Here is a 21,689-nt window from a genome sequence, read left to right as displayed (position 1 = left end):
CACCTATTTCCTTACATGATATCAGAGCTTAGTCTCTAAAAGAATAGCTCATGTGTTGCGTCATCACGGTGGTCGCCTCGAAAAGCATGCCACTCAAAGTTTGGATTAAAAAAAGAATTTACCCGGTATGTTTTGCATACTTTTTTTTAAAAGGTGTCTCTTGTATTATTTATCTCATGCATTATGCATGAGAAAACACTTATTTTCTTGATCATTATATGTATATATATAATTATGTAGATACTTTTGTTATGGATTCTCTCCTTTAAATATTTACAGTATGCATTTGCAAATGTATTTAAAATGTAGTAGCCTCTTGCTAAATATGTTAAAAATGAATAGTTCTTTAAAAAAACTATTAAACCTTGTGCGGAAGCATATTTCTATAAAATATTTGTTTTAATTATGCATATTGTCGTAAAAATTATATTTTACAAGAATATATGATTTTTCTTTAAAATCTTAAATATTATGCTTTTCATATTACTAATTCTCTTGTTATATGCATTTGGTTTTATCATAATAATTATTGGTAATCATTATGAATTTTATGAGTTCCTTAAAATTTTAGAAACTTGTAATAAGTACACCTTATGTCATCATATTTTGGTAATATCGTGGATATTTTTGCATACTCATGATTTCAATGATTCTCTCATTTTTTCCCTTCAATAATATTCTTCTTTGGCTTTTTAGCATTTAACCCTTAGTGTTTTTTTGTGTATTTTGCACTTTATGTGCTTGTGATATTTGGTTCCTTATGGAATCATCTTATGTTATCCCTTGTAATTTGTATCTTCGCATATCTCATTACAATGGTTAACTTTAAGATGTTTCCCTCGTTATGCAAAACTAATTCTTTGAAAAACATTCTCGATTGATTATGCTTGAGAATGATCTTCGATATTTGTGTTCATCTCTATTTGACTTTTATATAGAAAGTAAATCTTGTATTAAATGCTTTGAATGCTTTTTATAATGTTAACTCGTCTTCTCTAAAAATGTGTTATAGTCACACAAAAATAGATTTCTTTATGAATTATGTATGGTATAATTTCATAGCTTCTATATAACCTATGTGGCTGAGTTATTAGATCATCTTATTGCTTCATGTATTCATGATTAATAGTAATTATGTTTACCTTTAAGATTGTAAAAGGTCCTTCTAAAAACTTTATATGCATTATTTCCTTAATATTACATGTTTTTTGTTTGTCTCATAGTAGACCTTTTGATGTAAATGACTTTATTTTGAAGAATTGATTATGTTAAGCACGATCTGTGTTTATGTAAAATTGCAAAAAGTTGTTATATTGTTGTGCATATGATTGCACTTTCTCTAAGATTGATCATCTACCATTATTGGATCTTTGATTTGAATTTTCAAATCGGTTCCCTTTATGAACTCGCCTATTTGGAAAATGATTTTTGTGAGTATTTATTGCCTTCTTGTGGCATTGTTTTTGTCCATCACAGATTTTTATATGATGCATTCATCTTCTTGGCCTTATTATTGTTGAATCAGAGATGTTTGTTGGGGTGAGTTGTGTGCACCTCATTTTATGTCTTTTTAGATTGTCAACTTGTAGTTTGACTCTAACTGACAGTTATGAGATTTCTGATTGTGAATGTATTGTATCACTCATTTGTTCTTTGGCTATTGACTTTATTATGGATACTTTTAATTATGTGTATTTGTGATGGTTATCTATTTTTTGAAACCATGGTGTTTCAAAATGTGGTCTAAATTGATATTTTTTAAATTGCATCAGTGTTTCCATTACAAGCCTTCTTACCTCGGGTGTCTTTTCCTTTTTTATGCCTCTTATCTAAGTGTCATTATATGTAAACAAAAGATGTTTATTCACACTTTCGTGTGTGGTTTTTAGCCCATTGTTGGCTTAGTACTCTTGCTTTAGTAGCTTATACACTTGTTTTAAGTGTCATTATATGTAGACAAACGATGTTGATTCACACATTCGTGTGCGGTTTTTAACTCATTATTGGCTTTGTACTTTTGCTTTAGTAGCTGATACACTTGATTTTGAGTGTTACTATATGTAGACAAGAGGCATTTGTTCACACTTTCATGTGTGATTTTTAGCCCATTGTTGGCTTTGTGCTCTTGTTCTAGTCGTTGATACACTCGTTTCAAGTGTCATTATATACAGACAAGAGGTGTTTTTACACACCTTCGTGTGTGTCTTTGACCCTTTAGTGGCATGTGTTAAAATATATGTAATTCATATATATATGTATATATTTATATACATATATATTTGTGTAATCTAAAATACCCGATAGGGGTATTTTAGTCATTTCACAAGTACCTGATAGGGGTACTTGTTTCTTTTCTTTCTTTTTGTATATTTCTTTTTTTATTTTTTATCTTTTATTTTTTTGGTTTTTTGTCCACCTAATAGGGGCCCCACCATGGAGTCGATGGGGCCCCCAACAGTCACATTTGTGACCGTTGGGGGCTCCCAACGACTCCATGGGAGCCCCTAGGTGGCTCTTCTTTTAAGGCCATATGGCCACTCCTCCCCTCCTCTTTTTGTGTATAAATAGGGGTGAACCCCTCTTGTATTTTTCACTCTTGAGAGTTCTCTCTCTTTCAATAAGAGGCATTTATATTTTTATGTTGTGTTGTCTCCTTTGGGTTTGGGTATTAGCCCTTGTTGTTTGTTCATTAGTGGATGTTGTAAGTGCTTAGAGCACTCTTTACTTTTCCGCATATTTCATTACATGGTATCAGAGCCTCGTGTATGCTCTTCTTCTTAATATAGCTAGTTGTGTAGCTATATTTGTTTCTTGTTGTTTCTCTCTTCCTTTATCCTTTTAAGTGTGATTATTATGGAAGGAGAACAAAAGATTGATCTCTCCTTCAAGCTCAATGGATCCAATTACATGATGTGGGCCGCCGCCATGGAAAACAACCTCAAAGGGAAAAAACTTTGGGGATACGTTATGGGCACCATTCCGGAACCACAACTCCAACTAACTAAGATGGAAGGCGATCAAGAAAAAGCTCTTGAAAGAGATGCCCGCATGAAGGCCATTGAAGATCACCAATCTAAAATAGAAGATTGGGAAAGTAAGCATGCCAAGATTCTTGCTTAGCCCTTGTTGTTTGTTCATTAGTGGATGTTGTAAGTGCTTAGAGCACTCTTTACTTTTCCGCATATTTCATTACATGGTATCAGAGCCTTGTGTATGCTCTTCTTCTTAATATAGCTAGTTGTGTAGCTATATTTGTTTCTTGTTGTTTCTCTCCTCCTTTATCCTTTTAAGTGTGATTATTATGGAAGAAGAACAAAAGATTGATCTCTCCTTCAAGCTCAATGGATCCAACTACATGATGTGGGCCGCCGCCATGGAAAACAACCTCAAAGGGAAAAAGCTTTGGGGATACGTTATGGGCACCATTCCGGAACCACAACTCCAACTAACTAAGATGGAAGGCGATCAAGAAAAAGCTCTTGAAGGAGATGCCCGCATGAAGGCCATTGAAGATCACCAATCTAAAATAGAAGATTGGGAAAGTAAGCATGCCAAGATTCTTGCTTGGTTCATGAACAATGTGGAGCTTAAGATTTGCGCCAACATTGCCAAATTTCGGATGGCAAATGAAGCATGGTTCTTCATGAAAGGTATGTTTACCCAAAAAGACCTTGCTCGTCAATTCTTCCTTCAAGAAAAAATCCGGACTATCAAACAAGGAGAAATGAGTGTTAGGGACTACTTTAGCACTCTTGGCCCTCTATGGGATGAGTTATCCTTGCTAGAACCAAAATGGGTTTCTAGTATAGATGTGGAATTAAGGAGAGAACAAATGGAAAAAGAACACTTTTTCCAATTTTTACATGGGCTTAGGCCCGAGTATGAACAAGTTAGATCCTCCCTCCTACATAGATCAAAGCCTCTTCCTTTGGAAGATGCCATTGCCGAAATATGCCAAGAAGAAACCCGTCTTGGCATGATTAAAGGAGGAAATGATGTCTTGGCCGTATCTAAACCCGGCAACCATATGAAAACCTATAAACCTCCACATTTTGGAAGGCAAAATAACTATAATGGCAACTATAGAAAAGCCATTTGCCATCATTGTCAAGAACCGGGTCATATAAGACCTAATTGCCCTAAGTTGAATGAAGCACCAAAAAATAAAGTTGCTTTCGTTGAAGAAGCTACTCAAAAGAAAGAGGAAGCAATCAAAGGAACAGACTCTTTTTCTCTTGCTCAACTATCGGAGGCACTACAAACTCTACTCAAGATTCCATCAACTTCGGGTGCCGCCGTAGCTTCCTCCTCTCCTCCAGGTATGTCGTCTTGGATCCTTGACTCTGGAGCTTCCTTTCATATGACCCCCCTTGAAAATGAGCTTTCCGAATTATGTAATAATTATAAAAACTCCTATGTTTCAACTGCCGATGGTACATCTTTACAAGTAAAAAGTTTTGGAACCTTAAACTTTTCAAAAGACTTCTTTGTGCCAAACGTGAGAGTTGTACCTCAACTTAATTTAAATCTCCTCTCTGTTGCTCAAATATGCGATCATGGATGTAAAATCTCCTTCTCAACTAAGGATTGCTCTATACAGGATCTCCGGTTTGGGAAGCGGATTGGGCAAGGCCATAGAAGGGGAGATCTCTATTACATGAGCAACTTGAAACTCCCCATTAACTCTTTTTGTAACCATGTCCAAGATAAAAATATTGATATTTGGCATCAAAAACTTGGACATCCAAGTTTCTAAAAAATGTACTCCTTTCCATTTGGAAAGAAATTTTGTAATGAGAAACATTTTTTTTTGCAAGAATTGTATTTTTGGCAAAATGAAATCTACTCCTTTTCCAAACCAAACTTTTGTGTCCAAAAGACCTTTTGAGTTAGTCCATTCGGATGTTTGGGGTCCTTCCCCCGTCATGTCTAAAGGAGGATACTCCTATTATGTCACTTTCATCGATGACTACACTAGGTATGTATGGATCTACTTTCTCAATTTAAAATCCGAAGTCTTTGAGTTTTTCAAAAAATTTCATATGATAGTTAAAAATCAATTTTCAAGTAATATCTCTACTCTTAGATCCGATTCGGGTGGAGAATATTTATCAAATGAATTTCAAAAATATTTAGAAGTAAATGGAATTTGTCATCAAAGATCGTGTCCTAGGATTCCCCAACAAAACGGCTTGGCCGAAAGAAAGCATAGACATATCATGGAAACCACTAGGACACTCCTTATTTCCAAAGAAATTCCAAAGAATTTTTGGGCCGAAGCGGCCTTAACCTCAACTTACTTAATAAATAGAATGATATCTTCATCCTTACAGAATACATCTCCATACGAAAAACTATTTGAAAGAACACCAGACTTCAATAGATTAAGAGTTTTTGGATGCAAATGTTTTGTCCTTACTCATAAACGGGACAAATTATCTCCTAAAGCTATTGAATGCGTTTTCTTGGGTTATGGAGAAAATCAAAAGTGTTTTAGATGTTTTGACTTGAAAAATAACAAACTCTATGTATCCAAAGATGTAACATTTTTGGAAAATGAAAATGGTTTTGTGAAAACTAAAGATATTGACGAAAGTGAATATACTTTTTTATTTGATCTTCTATCTCAAGAAGATGAGACTCCTCAAGAAGATGAAATCTCTAATGAGTCTTTGAATGACCTAGAGGAAATTCCTCTTGATAATGTTATAGATGAGAATAATAGACCAATCCAAACATATGTTAGGCGTGGTCAACAAACTCAAATAAGTGCCTTAGAAAAATACTCTCAAGGATCCAACATTGAAGAAACATCTTTAAGGAGATCCAGTCGGATCTCCAACCCTCCTAATAGGTTTGTTTCCTATGAGTCCCTAACTCCTAGATATAGAGCATGTCTAATTGCGTTGCATTCATTTCATGAACCTTCACACTATAATGAGGCCAAAAATATTCCCCAATGGGTTGAAGCCATGAACTTAGAGCTTAGTGCCCTTGAAAAAGCAAAAACTTGGGAAATAACTTCGTTACCCACTGGAAAGAAATCAATAGGATGTAGATGGGTCTTCAAAATTAAAACCAAGAGTGATGGTTCATTAGAACGTTATAAAGCACGGTTAGTAGCTAAAGGATATGCTCAGGAATATGGTATAGATTATGAAGAAACCTTCGCACCTGTTGCTAGAATGACTAGTGTTAGGACTCTTATTGCTATTGCGTCAGTGAAAAAATGGCCTATCTATCAACTCGATGTTAAGAATGCATTTCTAAATGGCGAATTGAATGAAGAAGTTTACATGGATCCCCCACCAGGAGTATGTATTGGTAAAAATAAAATTCTTAAACTTAAAAAGGCATTATATGGTTTAAAACAAGCCCCAAAGGCTTGGCATGATAGATTTAGTAATGTAATGACAAGTTTGAATTTTCGTTCATGTTATACTGACACTGCTTTGTTTGTGAAAAGTGCAGGGTCTTCAGTAGTTATTTTACTACTGTATGTTGATGATATGATCATCACAGGAAGTGATGAGAAAGGCATTAATGATATTAAAAAGGTTTTGAAAGAAAATTTTGATATGTCTGACCTTGGATTCTTAAGATATTTTTTAGGAATTGAAGTGGCGTACTCTCCTCGAGGGTACATTCTCTCTCAGATGAAACTTGTTGCTGACATCTGTTCCAAATCTGGTATTTCCGACGATAAGAAGACAGAAACCCCAGAAGTCATCAATGCAAAATTAAGGTTGGAAGATGGAACACCTCTCGAGGATCCTACTCCCTACCGGCAACTTGTTGGGTCTCTAACCTACTTATCCATCACACGGCCAGACATTGCTCATGCCGTTCACTCCGTCAGTCAGTTTCAACATGCACCTACAACTGTGCACATGAGTGCAGTCTTAAGGATCGTCAGATATATCAAAAATACCATAACTAAGGGAGTTTTTCTTTCCTCTGCCTCGTCCCTTGATTTAATTGCTTATACTGATGCAGATTGGGGAGGAAATCCCAATGACCAAGTCTCAACTACCGGATTTTGTGTTTTCTTAGGTGACTCTATGATTTCTTGGAGATGCAAGAAGCAACACAAAGTATCATTGTCCTCGACGGAAGCAGAATATCGTGCTATGGCCACTACAACCATGGAACTTGTGTGGCTAAGAAGCCTCCTCAGTGATATGGGCATTGTCATCTCTACTCCTTCGAAGCTGTGTTGCGACAACAAAAGCGCAATCTATATTGCAAGCAATCACACCTTCCATGAGCGTACTAAGCATATTGAGATGGACTGCCATTACGTTCGTGATGAATACCTAAGAGGAACCATAGCACTACCTTACGTCACATCAGAGTACCAGTTGGCGGTCTTCTTCACTAAGGCTCTTGCAGCTCCTCGGTTTTTGTTTCTCCTTAACAAGCTTTCGGTTATATCCCCGTAAAGCTTGAGGGAGGGTGTTAAAATATATGTAATTCATATATATGTATATATTTATATACATATATATTTGTATAATCTAAAATACCTGATAGGGATATTTTAGTCATTTCACAAGTACCCGATAGGGGTACTTGTTTCTTTTCTTTCTTTTTGTATATTTCTTTTTTTATTTTTTATCTTTTATTTTTTTGGTTTTTTGTCCACCTAATAGGGGCCCCACCATGGAGTCGATGGGGCCCCCAACGGTCACATTTGTGACCGTTGGGGGCTCCCAACGACTCCATGGGAGCCCCTAGGTGGCTCTTCTTTTAAGGCCATATGGCCACTCCTCCCCTCCTCCTTTTGTGTATAAATAGGGGTGAACCCCTCTTGTATTTTTCACTCTTGAGAGTTCTCTCTCTTTCAATAAGAGGCATTTATATTTTTATGTTGTGTTGTCTCCTTTGGGTTTGGGTATTAGCCCTTGTTGTTTGTTCATTAGTGGATGTTGTAAGTGCTTAGAGCACTTTTTACTTTTCCGCATATTTCATTACAGCATGTTGTTTATGCTCTTGGTCTCGTCATTGATACACTTGATATTTGAGGTTTGGAGGACTGGGAGGTGATTGCTTGTGATGGTTAAAACGATGTTCTAATTTACTCATTCAAATGCTTGAGAATTTTTAATCTATTCAAAATTGTCAAACTCATCTTCTCTTCTATAAGAAATGATTGATTGAAATAATTTCATGCATCTTATGTTGCATTATTAAAGTTTGCAAAATACCATTTCTTGATATTATGGGATTTTTTAAATTTGTCATTTTCCGCAAATTGGTTTTGACTTGCTTATATCATTCCCTTTGTCATGTAGGATCTTTTAAATTCTTTAATGAATCTTTTAAAATTCTTTACTTGTTCCTTATATGGAAAAATATTTATCGATAAAATTCATGCATTTCATTGATAATATATATATATATATGTATTTATGTATGTATGTATATTTGGTCTTCTATACTTAAAATCACTCTAGGATGGGTGAGTGAATTATGCTTTTAATTGATTATTGTGTCCACATTGTGGTATGCATAAATTTAATTAACTCATCTTTTATTGATAAAAAGTTATTTTTTCATTTGTTGTTTCATGTGCATGATTCACATAATTGCATGCATAAAGTTCATTAGCTCTTTCTAAAGATTTTGAGTTCTCTAAATAAAGATTATATATTATTTTTATGCCTTTGTGCATTTGTGGTCTATTGTATGTGTTGTGCCTTTGTACACACTTGTTCTAAGTGTTCTTGTGCCTTTGTGCACACTTCACACATTGAGAACTTAGTGTTCTTGTGCATATAGTCTCTTTGAAGACTTCCTTACATTTGTACTCTTTTGTGAGTATTTCATTGTGCCTTTGTGCACTTAGTCTCTTTGTGATTCTTGTAGGTTAATCAAGTCATCTTTGGACTTGATCTTATTGAAGATATTTTCACATTAAAGTCATTTTTCGAACTTGATGTTCTTTTAGTCTTGAAGACATTTTCACATGGTGCATATTCAATGCTTCTTAAGCATTTTTGTCATAAATAAAGATTTACTTATTTTTATTGTGCTCTTCCACTTGTACCCTTTTATGGGTTTTGTTTGAAACTTTGAAGTGTCTTTAATCGACATTCTTTTGGGAGATTTGTATGCTTTTTGGAAGATCACCATTTCATTTAAGATAATTTTTATGCATAATTGTTTATTTATTCTTAATGAATCATATGTCCTTTAAATAATCAAATCTTCTTATTATCAATGTTATGATTTCTTGAAAAATAAGTTGATTATGATTTAATTTCATCTTTGAGAGATGCTCCCTTACTTTGTTGGACGGGTGGGGGTAAAGAAGTTAGTCCAAGACCATAAAATTAGGTTAGCCATTTGGAACATAGGGTCTTTAACTGGTAAGTTGGTAGATGTTATGTGTAGGAGAAAGATTGATATTTTATGTCTACAAGAGACCAAATGGGTAGGTGAGAAAGCAAAAGTGATAGAACCTTGGGGATATAAGATTTGGTATACAAGAATAAATAGGAATAGGAATGGAGTAGGGATTGTTATGAGTCATGAGTTTATAGGTAATGTAGTTGAGGTCCGTAGGAAGGGTGATAGGATTTTACTTATTAAATTAGTATTAGGTACGGATATTATTAATATTATTGGTGTTTATGCACCTCAAGTAGGTTTAGATGATTCCATTAAGCGTCAATTTTGAGAAGATTTAGATGGAGTAGTACAAGGGATATCTTATGGAGAAAAGCTTTTCATCGGCGGTGACCTTAATGGACATGTAGGCATTAGTAGGGATGGATTTGGGAGTATCCATGGAGGCTATGGTATAGGAGAAAGAAACGAAAGTGGAGAAAGGATTGTAGATTTTGGTTTGTCCTATGATATGATCTTAGCAAACACTTGGTTTAGGAAGAGGGAGTCTCACCTAGTAACATTTATAAGTGGGGTTAATACGAGTCAGATAGATTTTTTCCTACTTAGAAAGAGATATAAGGGTTGTTGCATCGATTGTAAGGTTATATGGGGAGAAAGTGTAGCTACACAACATAGAGTTTTAATTTTAGATTTTAGAATTAGACAATGTCGTAAAAAGGGATAGACATATGATAGATCCTAGAATTAAGTGGTGGGCACTGAAAGGAACTAAACAAGGAATGTTTGTAGAGCAGGTAGTTAAGGAAGTTGATTGGTGTCTCGAGGAGGATTTAGAATCAATGTGTAATAAGACAACGGGTTGCATGAGAAAGGTGGCTAAGGAGGTATTGGGTGAGTCTAAAGGCTAGGTAAGGATACATCATGGTGGAACGAGGATGTCAAATTAGCTATTAAGGTTAAAAGAGAGTGTTATAAAAATCTAAGTAAGAGTCGTGATAATGAGAATTTGGAGAAGTATATGATAGCAAAGAAGGAAGCTAAAAAAGTAGTTCGAAAGGTGAGGGATAAGGTTTATAAGGAGGTTTTTGACAAGTTGGATACCAAAGAGGGCGAGAAGGATATTTATAGGCTTGCAAAGATGAGAGATAGGAAATCGAGGGATCTGGGTATGGTTAGATGTATCAAAGATGAAACGCAAAGGGTTTTAATCAAAGATGAGGAGGTTAAGGAGAGATAGAAAGATTATTTTGATAAGCTATTTAATGGAAGTCATGCTCAGGATTTTGGAGACTTCTCCATTCCTTTTCATGAGATGAATCGTGACTTCATGCGCAAGATTCAAAAGAAAGAAATTGCAGAGGCTTTGAAGAAAATGAAATCACGAAAGGCAGTTGGCCCAGATGGTATACCTATCGAGGCTTGGAAATGCTTGGGTGAGAAAGGTTTAGAATGGTTGACAAATCTTTTTAACAAGATTTGGCGGACAAATAAGACTTCTAATGAGTGGAGGAAGAGTACTTTTGTGACTCTATATAAGAATAAGGGTGATATACAAGATTGCACAAACTATCGTGGTATAAAACTCATGAGTCATATTATGAAACTTTGGGAGAGGGTGATTGAGTCTAGGTTGAGGAATGTTGTCATGATATCGGAGAATCAATTTGGTTTTATGCCTGGAAGATCAATTATGGAAGCTATACATTTTCTTAGACAACTTATTGAGAGATATAGAGAGAGGAACAAAGATTTGCATATGATTTTTATTGATTTGGAGAAGGCATACGATAGAGTACTTAGGGACGTTTTTTGGTGGACAATGATGAAGAAAGGTGTTTCTCTCAAGTACATTAGTATAATTAAAGATATGTACGAAGGAGTAGTAGCCAATGTCCGCACTTATGGAGGGGTGACAACCAATTTTCCTATAACGGTTGGGTTACATCAAGGATCTGCATTAAGTCCTTTCCTATTTGCTATAGTGATGGATGAGCTTACGAGATCAATTCAAGAAAATGTGCCGTGGTGTATGTTGTTTGTTGATGATATTGTTTTGATTGATGAGTCTAAAACTGGGGTTAATGCTAAATTAGAATTATGGAAACAGACATTGAAAGCAAGAGGTTTTAAGTTGAGTAAGACAAAATATATGGAATGTCGGTTTAGTAAGCAACAAAGTAGTGATGGGAGTGTAGTAAAGCTTGGTGAGCAAGAAATATCGGTGGATGACTGTTTCAAATATTTGAGACCTATCATTCAAAAGGATGGAGAAATTGATGAAGATGTAAATCATAGGATAAAGGTTGGGTGGATAAAATGGAAAAGTGCAACTGGAGTGTTGTGCGATCGTAGAATGCCATTGCGGTTGAAGGGAAAGTTTTATAGGACGACAATTAGGCCCGCTTTACTATATGGCACAGAATGTTGGGCTGCCAAGAGACATCATATTCAAAAAATGAGTGTAGCTGAGATGCGTATGTTTCGATGGATGTGTGAAAATACAATAAAAGATAAGATTCGAAACGAGGAGATACGTAAGAAGGTAGGCGTTGCATTCATTGAAAATAAGATGAGAGAGAATCGTTTACGGTGGTTTGGACATATTCGACGAAGGCCTAATGATGCTCTAGTTAGAAGGATGGAGAAATGGGAAAATATATTAGTTAAAAGAGGTCGGGGTAGGCCTAAGAAGACTTGGATGGAAATGATAGGAAAGGATATGAATGCTTTGAACCTCACCGGCGACATGACTTTGGATAGAAATTATTGGAGGAGAAGGAATCATGTGGAAGACCCAGAATGATTTTCTTATTTGGTTTATATCGCCGACCCCAATTATTTTGGGATGAAGGCGTAGTTGTTGTTGTTGTACACAATCAGTGTGCTGGTGACAATTCGTGTATTTAACCACCATTAATTTCAAAATTCATTAGGGGAAAAAGATGTGGTAAACTTTCTATTATCTAGTAAAGAGTGCATCTCTGAAAGTGGGGAGGGGGAGGGGGGTGTGCATAGGCGTGTGTGCAGTTGTCTGTCCCTGCACGTCTGTATGAACCTTGCTGAATTTATAGCAAAAATGTTGTGATAAAATGCTCTTGCAACTTATGATTCTTTGTTTGGTTTGAAATATCCTTTTCAGTTAATAGAAATGACTAACAAAATAGATAATAAGTTACCTTGTAAAAATCACTTGATTGTTCAAGAGAGAAATCAAAATTGAAGAAAATTATACTGGGGAGTTTTTTGGCTTTCTTAATTTAAAAAAAATGAATATGCAGGTAATAAAATTTGGAAAATGCATGATTAAACTAAGTTATTTAAACTTTAATGAATTCCTTCATAATTCATGGTTTCTTACTTTGCAAGCTGTTACATGCTTATGACCTGTAGGTTTTGGTTGTTAATTCTTTCGGAAGCCTTTTTTTCAAGTTGAACTTAATTTTTTGTTTATATAATGAAGTCATGGTTGATGGTTTCATGCATATTGCAATTAGAAACTTATCGTGCAACTTGTAAGTTGAAATTTGTAATCAAATGTCATTTACATTCTAGAAGTGTTTTTGCTGAGACTTTTAGGAAAGAACATTATTATCTTGAAGATTGTCTCTGTCCAATGATTGTGCAACATCTAATGGCTTGTGAGTTGGAAATTGTGCAAACACATGTAATTCTTATTTGTTCATTATGGTAGGGGGAGTGGAAATGCTGTACAAATCATACAAAGGCATCACTTTGCATCTCATTTGAAACGAATGGCAGTTGTTGTTCACGTTCAAGAAGATTTTTTTGCTTTTGTCAAGGTCAGTCATTGTTGAACATCACCTGTTGCTGCTCTTTTGTAGTTGTTAGCACCTTTTTGTTACTTGCACTTGTTTATGTTCTTGAAAACTGAATCCCTATTTCTTAGTCAAATGTTGTTTTATATACCAATTGATCATCTGTTATGCTTTTAGTTGCTCTTTTAGCAGTGACTTAATTGATTCACTGTACAGGGTGCTCCAGAAACCATCCAAGGGAGGCTGATTGAATTACCACCAAAGTATGTTGAGACCTACAAGCGATTTACTCTGCAGGGCTCTAGAGTTTTAGCCCTTGCATACAAATCTATTCCTGAAATGACAGTAAGTAAATTATCAATTAAAATTGCTGAAGCTCTGTGTTCTGCAGCTCTGCCTTGCTATGAGATTCTTTAATATATTTAAAGGAGTGCTGCAAGATCTATTAGATTTATGTGTGCCTGTTAATTGATGAATCACTGACTTCACGTGGATGGTATCCCACAAGGAGTACATTTGAGCACATGCAACAGAAGCACTATCACTGACTTCATGTGTAGTGATACTTGAGTTTTTTCCTCTTCAAAGATCCTGTCTACTTTTTTTTCTTTTTTTGAGCATTAGCTGCAAGAGTGAAAGGTGTTTTAAATGTTCAAGTTTCTAGTCGCAGACCATGGTTTTTATCATGACTGGAATATGAATTCCTTGGAGCAATGCTAGAATATCTTTTTGGAAAAAGTCTTTGTGATGCATCACCATAAATTTTCCTGTAAACGAAAGTAATCTCTTCAGAAGGCTTTCATGCATGAACTAAATCTTTGAGAATTTTTTTCTGTACATAGGTCAAGGAAACTCATTTCTGTCTGTTGCCATGGATATCTTCTGATAGGTGTAATACTCATTCACCCCTTCTAGGTGCACGTTGTGTAAGGCATTGATTTATCATCCTCATGGTGATGGGAGACATCTTTCTCATTTCAAATGCTGCTCTTCGGAAAGGGAAACACACTAGCAGTAATCAGATTGTGATTTCCCTTAAATGTGTGGTGATTTATAGGTTTTCAAAACTAATTATGGATAACATTTCCCATTTTCTTATCTGCTAGCTAATGGCGTATAAGTAATTCATACTGCAATATGTATAGTCACCTATATCAGGGTATTTTCTGTGCGAGGGTATTTCATGAAGAGATTTTCAAAAGTTGGAAAATCTCAGGAGTTTAAAAATATTGAAAAAATAAATAATAAGAAAAAAGATAGGAAAATAATAGTTTTGCATGTTTTTTCTTGCAAAAATCTAAAGAAACAGTTTTTAGAAGGTTTTAAAATATAAAAGAAACAAAAAATAGAAGATGTATGCTTAAATATTAAAAAATGAGATTTTCATGATATTATCACAATATTTTAAATATTGAAGATATTGTGAAAATATCATGATAAATTGCAGATAATATCAGCCGACTTGATATTGCCGTATTTTCAAAATATCGCCGATATAGGTGACACTGGTATATACATTTTATCTAAAATGGATCATGCTTGTTGATTATAGTTCAACTAGGCACTTAAGCTCTTCCCCAAAATGTTCAATAGAAAACAAGGGGCTTTTTCCAAAGGACAAAACATTATGGATGAGACATTGATAACACATACAACCATTCATCAATAGTAAAAGAAAAATCAACATCCTTCTATTTAAGGTGGTTCATTAAAAGAAAATGTCATAACGTTAGACTTTATTTTCTTCATGTAGTTGGAAAAATTGAGTTTGGAGCAAAAGAAGTAAAAGACTAGCTAAGAGTCCTAAAAGAAATAAAAGACAAAAAATAAGAATCCAAGGGATCCTCCAGTTCCTGTCAGACTGGATCTCTTGAGTGGATCTCGATCCAGAATGACTTCCCAGGTTCAGATTTGGGACGGTTCGTAATAATTCACCCCTCTCAAATTCGCCTTGTTCTCAAGGCGAGAACTCTCTGGAAACTGTTGTCGTATTTGATCTTTGTCACCTTTAGGGTCAAACACTAGGCGTGTGGTTTTCCTCCGTGCCCTCATGAGATTGGATCTGGGGACATGTAAAGTTTAGGTTAATTTTGGACCATAGATTGAGCTCAAGCCTGGATAGGTAACGGGATGCTTTTGGATAGGATCCAACTGGATTGGGTAAGGGTCCATTTGTTTTAAATCAGAGTTATCGGAAGTGCCATAGTTTGTGGGGAAGCGTGCTTCCCCAAAGTGTGTTTCGGAAGCGCGAAACATCACGCTTTCGAAACATGCTGGGAAGCACACAAAAAAATGGGAAGCTTGCTTCCTCTTTTTTCATTTTTTTTGTATTTTTATTTTTTTCTCTTTTTTGCGCTTCTCCTTCCCTTCCTAGGTCGCTTCCGAAACGATTTCTGGTTCGCTTCTAAGTCGTCCTATGCTTCCCGCTTCGTAAAATTTTGAAAGTGCATTGCTTCCCACTTTCGCTTCTCGAATCGCTTCCCACACCCGCTTTTTCTACTGACAACTCTGTTTTAAATAGGGTTGTAAGTTATTTGGATTTGAGGGATCTAATATAAGAGATTCAGATTCAAGACGATTTGAGGAATTGTTGAAGAACCTCCACAAGTTGGTTGATGGACATCCTTAAGATCTCCTTTTTGTTTGTCTCATCTCCCTTTTTGGATGATTCTTCAATGGTCGGCACCTTCTTGAGTTTAGGACATTCTTGTTTGATATGCCCCGGTTCATTGCAAAAATGACATGATTCTTTTTCTTACACCATTGTTGTTTCTTCCAATGTGAGAAGATTTGTATGTTTTAATGTTATCGGGTCTTGATACAACAATAACTTTCTCTCCTCCTTTGGACACATCGTGTTTCCGCTTGGTATACCTCGGCTAGAGCTTCATCAAGAGAATTTGCAATGGTCCTATACAATATAGAGGACCTAACTTGTTCAAACTCAGGTCTTAACCTGAAGAGAAAAGTGAAAAGATGTTCTTTCTCTAATTGCTTTTGCCTCATTTCAATGGTTGAGCCTTCCTGCTTAGGTTCAAGTAAGACCAACTTATCCCATAAATAGGAGAGGGTTCCATAATAATCCCTCACGCTTGTCTCCTTGTCTCGGAGTCCGAATCTTCTCTTAAAGAAAATATTGTCGTGCTAAATCTTTTTACACGAACCTACTCGTGAAAAAACCCAAGCTTTACATGCCTTTTAAATTTGACAATATTTGCAACAATCTTGAGTTTCATGCTATTTAAGAATCAAGACAAAATTGGGGCATTTTCGGCTTCCCAATCCTTCATCTTGACATGATATTCTTTAAGGGCCTTCTGATGTTCATCGTCATCAAACACTTTAATTTGATCACCATCTTTGTGAGTATGAGTTGTGTCTCACAAGTTGTGCCACTCACATTGTTAAAATATGTTGTACATATATATATTTATATATATAGATCACGACACATACACATATATATATTAATTATATATATGTCTATGTGTCTATCTACATATATAAATATATATATATATTTATATCTTTTGTAAATAGACCCATATAGGGGTAAAACTGTCTTTTTACTTCTTATCGCATATTGTAATTTTTCTCCTTTTCTTTTATTTTCTTATTTCTTTCTTTTTTATTTTCTTTATTCTTTTCCTTTTTCCACCTTGGAATGGGCCCCACCTAGGGGGACGTTGGAGCATCCAACGGTCATATTTATGACCGTTGGAAGGGCTCCAACGTCCCTCTAGGAGCCCTTCCAAGGCCTCCTCTTTTGTCTATAAATAAAGGGGTTTCTCCCCATTGTAAAGTATGCTTCTTTGAAGCCTTTTGAGTGGAATATATATATTTTTCCTCTTCTTTTGGGTGCCTTACCACTTTAAGTGGTTGTGTTGTTCTTTTGCCCATTAGTGGCTATTTGTGTATGTGCGTGCTCTCTTGTTTTGCTCTTGGAGACTTCATCCGGCACTTCATTACATGGTATCAAAGCCTTGGTTGATAAAGCTTCATCGGATCTTCTTTTGACAAGTAATATCCTTCTCTTTCGTGCATTTATATTCCTCTTCTACAAATGGCCAACAAGGATGCAAAAATCGACCTCTCATTCAAATTGGATGGGACCAATTATCGCATGTGGGCGGCCGCCATGGAAAACAATCTCAAAGGTAAAAAACTTTGGGGTTATGTATGTGGAACCATTCCGGAACCACAATTGAAGTTGACTAAGTTTGAAGGTAATGAGGAAAAAGCTTTGAACGAAGAGGAAAAAGAGAAGGCTATTCTTGATTACTCTTCTAAATTAGAAGATTGGGAAAGTGAGCATGCTAAAATTTTAGCATGGTTCATGAACAATGTTGAATTAAAGATTTGTGCAAATCTCGCCAAATTCAAGAAGGCTAATGAAGCTTGGTTCTTTATGAAAGGCATGTACACTCAAAGAGACCTTGCTAGGCATTTCTTCCTATAAGAAAAGGTAAGAGCTACCAAACAAGGTGATATGAGTATTAGGGACTACTATAGTGCCCTATCTTCTTTATGGGATGAACTTGTCCTTCTCGAACCCCAATGGGAAGGTAGTGCTATTGCTATGAGGCAAGAGCAAATGGAAAAAGAAAGATTTTTCCAATTTATTCATGGGCTTCGCCCCGAATTTGAGCAACTTAGAGGATCCCTTCTCCATAGGGCCTCTACTCCTCTAAGTGATATTTTGGCAGACTTATGTCAAGAAGAGACTCGTTTGGCATTAAAACGAGATGTTGATGAAGTTCATGCCGTATCTAGACCCGGCAACAATGTAAGGCCATACAAACCACCTCATTTCTTCAAAAATAATGGTGGTGGAGGAAGGAAAATCATTTGCCATAATTGTAATGAACCGGGCCATATTCGTCCGGATTGCCCAAGATTTAAAAAGAAGGTGGCCTCCGTTGGTGAAGCTCCTCCAAATGAAGACTCAAAGAAAGATGGTGACATAAAAGAGTCTCTTGCTCATCTTACCGAAACTCTTCAACAATTCATGAAGATGAGCTCCTCTCAGTTTTCTTCTACACCATCCACTTTCGGCGCCGCTATCTCCTCCTTCCCAGGTATGACCTCTTGGATTCTTGATTCGGGTGCCTCCTTTCATATGACTCCGAATGCATCACTCTTATAAAAAACAAGTCTCAACAAATTTAAATCTTTTGTCTCCACTGCCGATGGAACATCCTTGGATGTTGAAGGCATTGGGAATCTTGAGAAAACTTATAATGAAAACAAAGAATTTTTTGTTCCCGAAATTCGAATTATTCCAAAACTTAATTTAAATCTATTTTCCGTTTCCCAAATTACCGATTTTGAATGTAATGTCACTTTTTCACCTACCCATTGCTATGTGCAGGATCTCCGGTCCGGGAAGCGGATTGGGCAAGGCCATAGAAGAGGGGGTCTTTATTATATGGATTTTTTGTCATTGCCAACCAAATCATTTTGTAATCATGTTCAATCCAAAGATATTGAGACTTGGCATAAAAGACTTGGTCCTTTTTTGGAAAAATTTTGTAATACAAATACATTCACATGCAATGATTGTATCCTTGGAAAAATTCATTCGCTTCCGTATTCTCATAGTAATTTTGTGTCAAAAAGACCTTTTGAACTTGTGCATTCCGATGTATGGGGACCGGCACCCGTTCTGTCCAAGGGAGGCTACTCTTACTATGTTAGTTTTGTTGATGACTTTACTAGATATACATGGGTATACATTATTAAAAATAAATCCGATGTCTTTAATAATTTTAAAGAATTTCATATTCTTATTCAAAACCAATTTCAAAACAATATAACTATATTTAGATCCGACTCTGGAGGAGAATACATGTCTAAAGATTTTCAAAATTATTTCAAAACAAATGGAATTTTACATCAACGATCTTGTCCTAAAACCCCACAACAAAATGGTCTTGCGGAAAGAAAACATAGACATTTAATTGAAACTACAAGAACACTTCTTGTTTCTAAAAATGTTCCTAAAAACTTTTGGGCCGAAGCTCTTCTTACCGCAACATATTTAATCAATCGTATGCCCTCTGCTTCTTTAAAAAATGTATCACCTTTTGAAAAATTATTCAAAATTACTCCAGATTTTAATAGATTAAGGATATTCGGATGTAAATGTTTTGTGCTTGTTCAAGGACAAGATAAACTATCACCTAAAGCTATTGAATGTGCATTCATTGGATATGGTAAAAATCAAAAAGGTTATAGATGCTATGACACTCGAAATAATAAACTCTATATATCAAGAAATGTAAACTTTCTTGAAGAACAAAATGGATCTGATGTTCACACATCTAGAGAAAACCTTGACTATTCCTTCCTATTTGATCTTGCTCCTAGAATTGAAACACCAGATGCAAGTACTTGCGATAATACTTGTGATGGCATCTCCCATCATAATGATATACTTCAGCATGGTAATGACTCTCAAGTTGAGAATCTTAATGAAATGAATGTATATACCCGGCGGTCAGGAATTGAACATCAACCTGCTCTTGAAAGATATTCTCAAGATCTCTCATTAGAAGAACCTATTAATGCACCTAGGAGATCTTCTCGTAATAGTAGACCTCCACAAAAATTTGTATCTTATGAATCTTTCTCACCTAATTATAGGGCTTGTCTTATGTTAATTCATTCATATCATGAGCCTACTTCCTTTAAAGAAGCTAAAGATCATCCACATTGGATTGAAGCAATGAAAGTTGAATTAGAGGCTCTTAACAAAGCTCAAACTTGGAGTATTATTCCCCAACCATTAGGAAAAAAGGCAATTGGGTGTAGATGGATATATAAAGTTAAAACCAAGTGTGATGGATCTCTTGAGAGATACAAAGCTCGTTTGGTTGCAAAAGGCTATGCCCAAGAATATGGAATTGATTATGAGGAAACCTTTGCTCCCGTAGCTAGGATGACTAGTGTGCGAACTTTAATTGCCTTAGCCTCCATTAAACAATGGCCTATATATCAACTTGACGTTAAAAACGCTTTTTTAAATGGAAATTTATATGAAGTGCTTATGGATCCTCCGCCAGGTCTTGAAATTGGTAAAGGAAATATTCTAAAGTTAAATAAAGCTCTCTATGGTCTTAAACAAGCACCTAAAGCTTGGTATGATCTTTTTAGCAAAGTAGTTTTTGATAATGGTTTCTCCTCATGTTATACTGATACTGCTTTGTTTGTTAAAAATTCTAATGATCACATTACAATTCTGTTATTATATGTTGATGACATGATTATCACAGGTAATGATAAGAGAGGTATTAACCTTATTAAGAATATTCTCAAAGAAAATTTTGATATGTCTGATCTTGGTTATCTAAGATATTTTTTAGGTATTGAAGTTGCATACTCTCCCAAAGGGTAGGTCCTCTCTCAAAGCTTGCCTCCGACATTATTGACAGATCTGGACTGACTGATGACAAGAAGGTGGAGACGCCAGAAATAATCAATGCCAAGATGAGAGCTAGTGATGGCACTCTTTTAGCTGATCCCACACCTTATTGTCAATTGATTGGGTCGCTCACATACTTATCCATCACTAGGCCCGATATTTCTCATGCAGTTCATAGTGCAAGTCAATTTCAGACTGCTCCCTCCACCATTCACATGGCTGCTGTCATGAGAATTATCAGATATTTGAAAGGCACCATAACAAAATGATTATTCTTACCCTCTTCTTCACCTCTTACTTTACTTGCTTATACTGACTCTGATTGGGGTGGTAACCCCGATGATCGTATTTCTACCACAGGGTATTGTGTGTTTCTTGGAGAGTCACTTATCTCTTGGAGGTGTAAGAAGCAACAGAAAGTTTCACTCTCTTCTACTGAAGCAGAGTATCGTGCGATGGCCACTACCACCACGGAGATCGTATGGTTAAGAAGTTTGCTTAAAGATATGGGAGTCTCATTCTCAACTCCCTCAAAGCTGTGCTGCGACAACAAGAGTTCTATCTACATTGCCAGCAATCACACCTTTCATGAAAGAACAAAGCACATTGAGATGGATTGCCATTATGTTCGTAATGAGTTCCTACGAGGCACCATTCAATTGCCTTATGTTCCAACCGAGTACCAGTTGGCGGACTTCTTCACCAAAGCTTTGCCATCGCCTCGTTTCTTCTTTCTCCTTAGCAAACTCTCGGTGATCTCACCGTGTGTTTGAGGGGGGGTGTTAAAATATGTTGTACATATATATATTTATATATATAGATCACGACACATACACATATATATATTAATTATATATATGTCTATGTGTCTATCTACATATATAAATATATATATATTTATATCTTTTGTAAATAGACCCATATAGGGGTAAAACTATCTTTTTACTTCTTATCGCATATTGTAATTTTTCTCCTTTTCTTTTATTTTCTTTTTTCTTTCTTTTTTATTTTCTTTATTCTTTTCCTTTTTCCACCTTGGAATGGGCCCCACCTAGGGGGACGTTGGAGCATCCAACGGTCATATTTATGACCGTTGGAAGGGCTCCAACGTCCCTCTAGGAGCCCTTCCAAGGCCT

General features: G+C 35.8%; 1 protein-coding gene across 1 annotated transcript in view; it reads left to right on the top strand.

The window, feature by feature from the left end:
- The window catches only part of LOC149819633 (putative manganese-transporting ATPase PDR2), a 53,896-nt gene that overhangs the window by 26,438 nt on the left and 5,769 nt on the right, over positions 1–21,689 (top strand). Inside the window, exons 15-16 of the mRNA XM_089983623.1 lie at positions 13,046–13,154; positions 13,347–13,475. Of these exons, the coding sequence (XP_089839749.1) occupies positions 13,046–13,154; positions 13,347–13,475 (238 nt within the window). The remainder of the gene's footprint in view (positions 1–13,045; positions 13,155–13,346; positions 13,476–21,689) is intronic.

The sequence above is a fragment of the Nuphar pumila genome, chromosome 12 (assembly GCF_984573655.1).
Source record: "Nuphar pumila chromosome 12, dmNupPumi1.hap1.1, whole genome shotgun sequence".
Lineage (NCBI taxonomy): Eukaryota > Viridiplantae > Streptophyta > Magnoliopsida > Nymphaeales > Nymphaeaceae > Nuphar > Nuphar pumila.
Note: the sequence above shows the minus strand (reverse complement) of the source record. Positions and strands in the feature narration are given on the sequence as shown.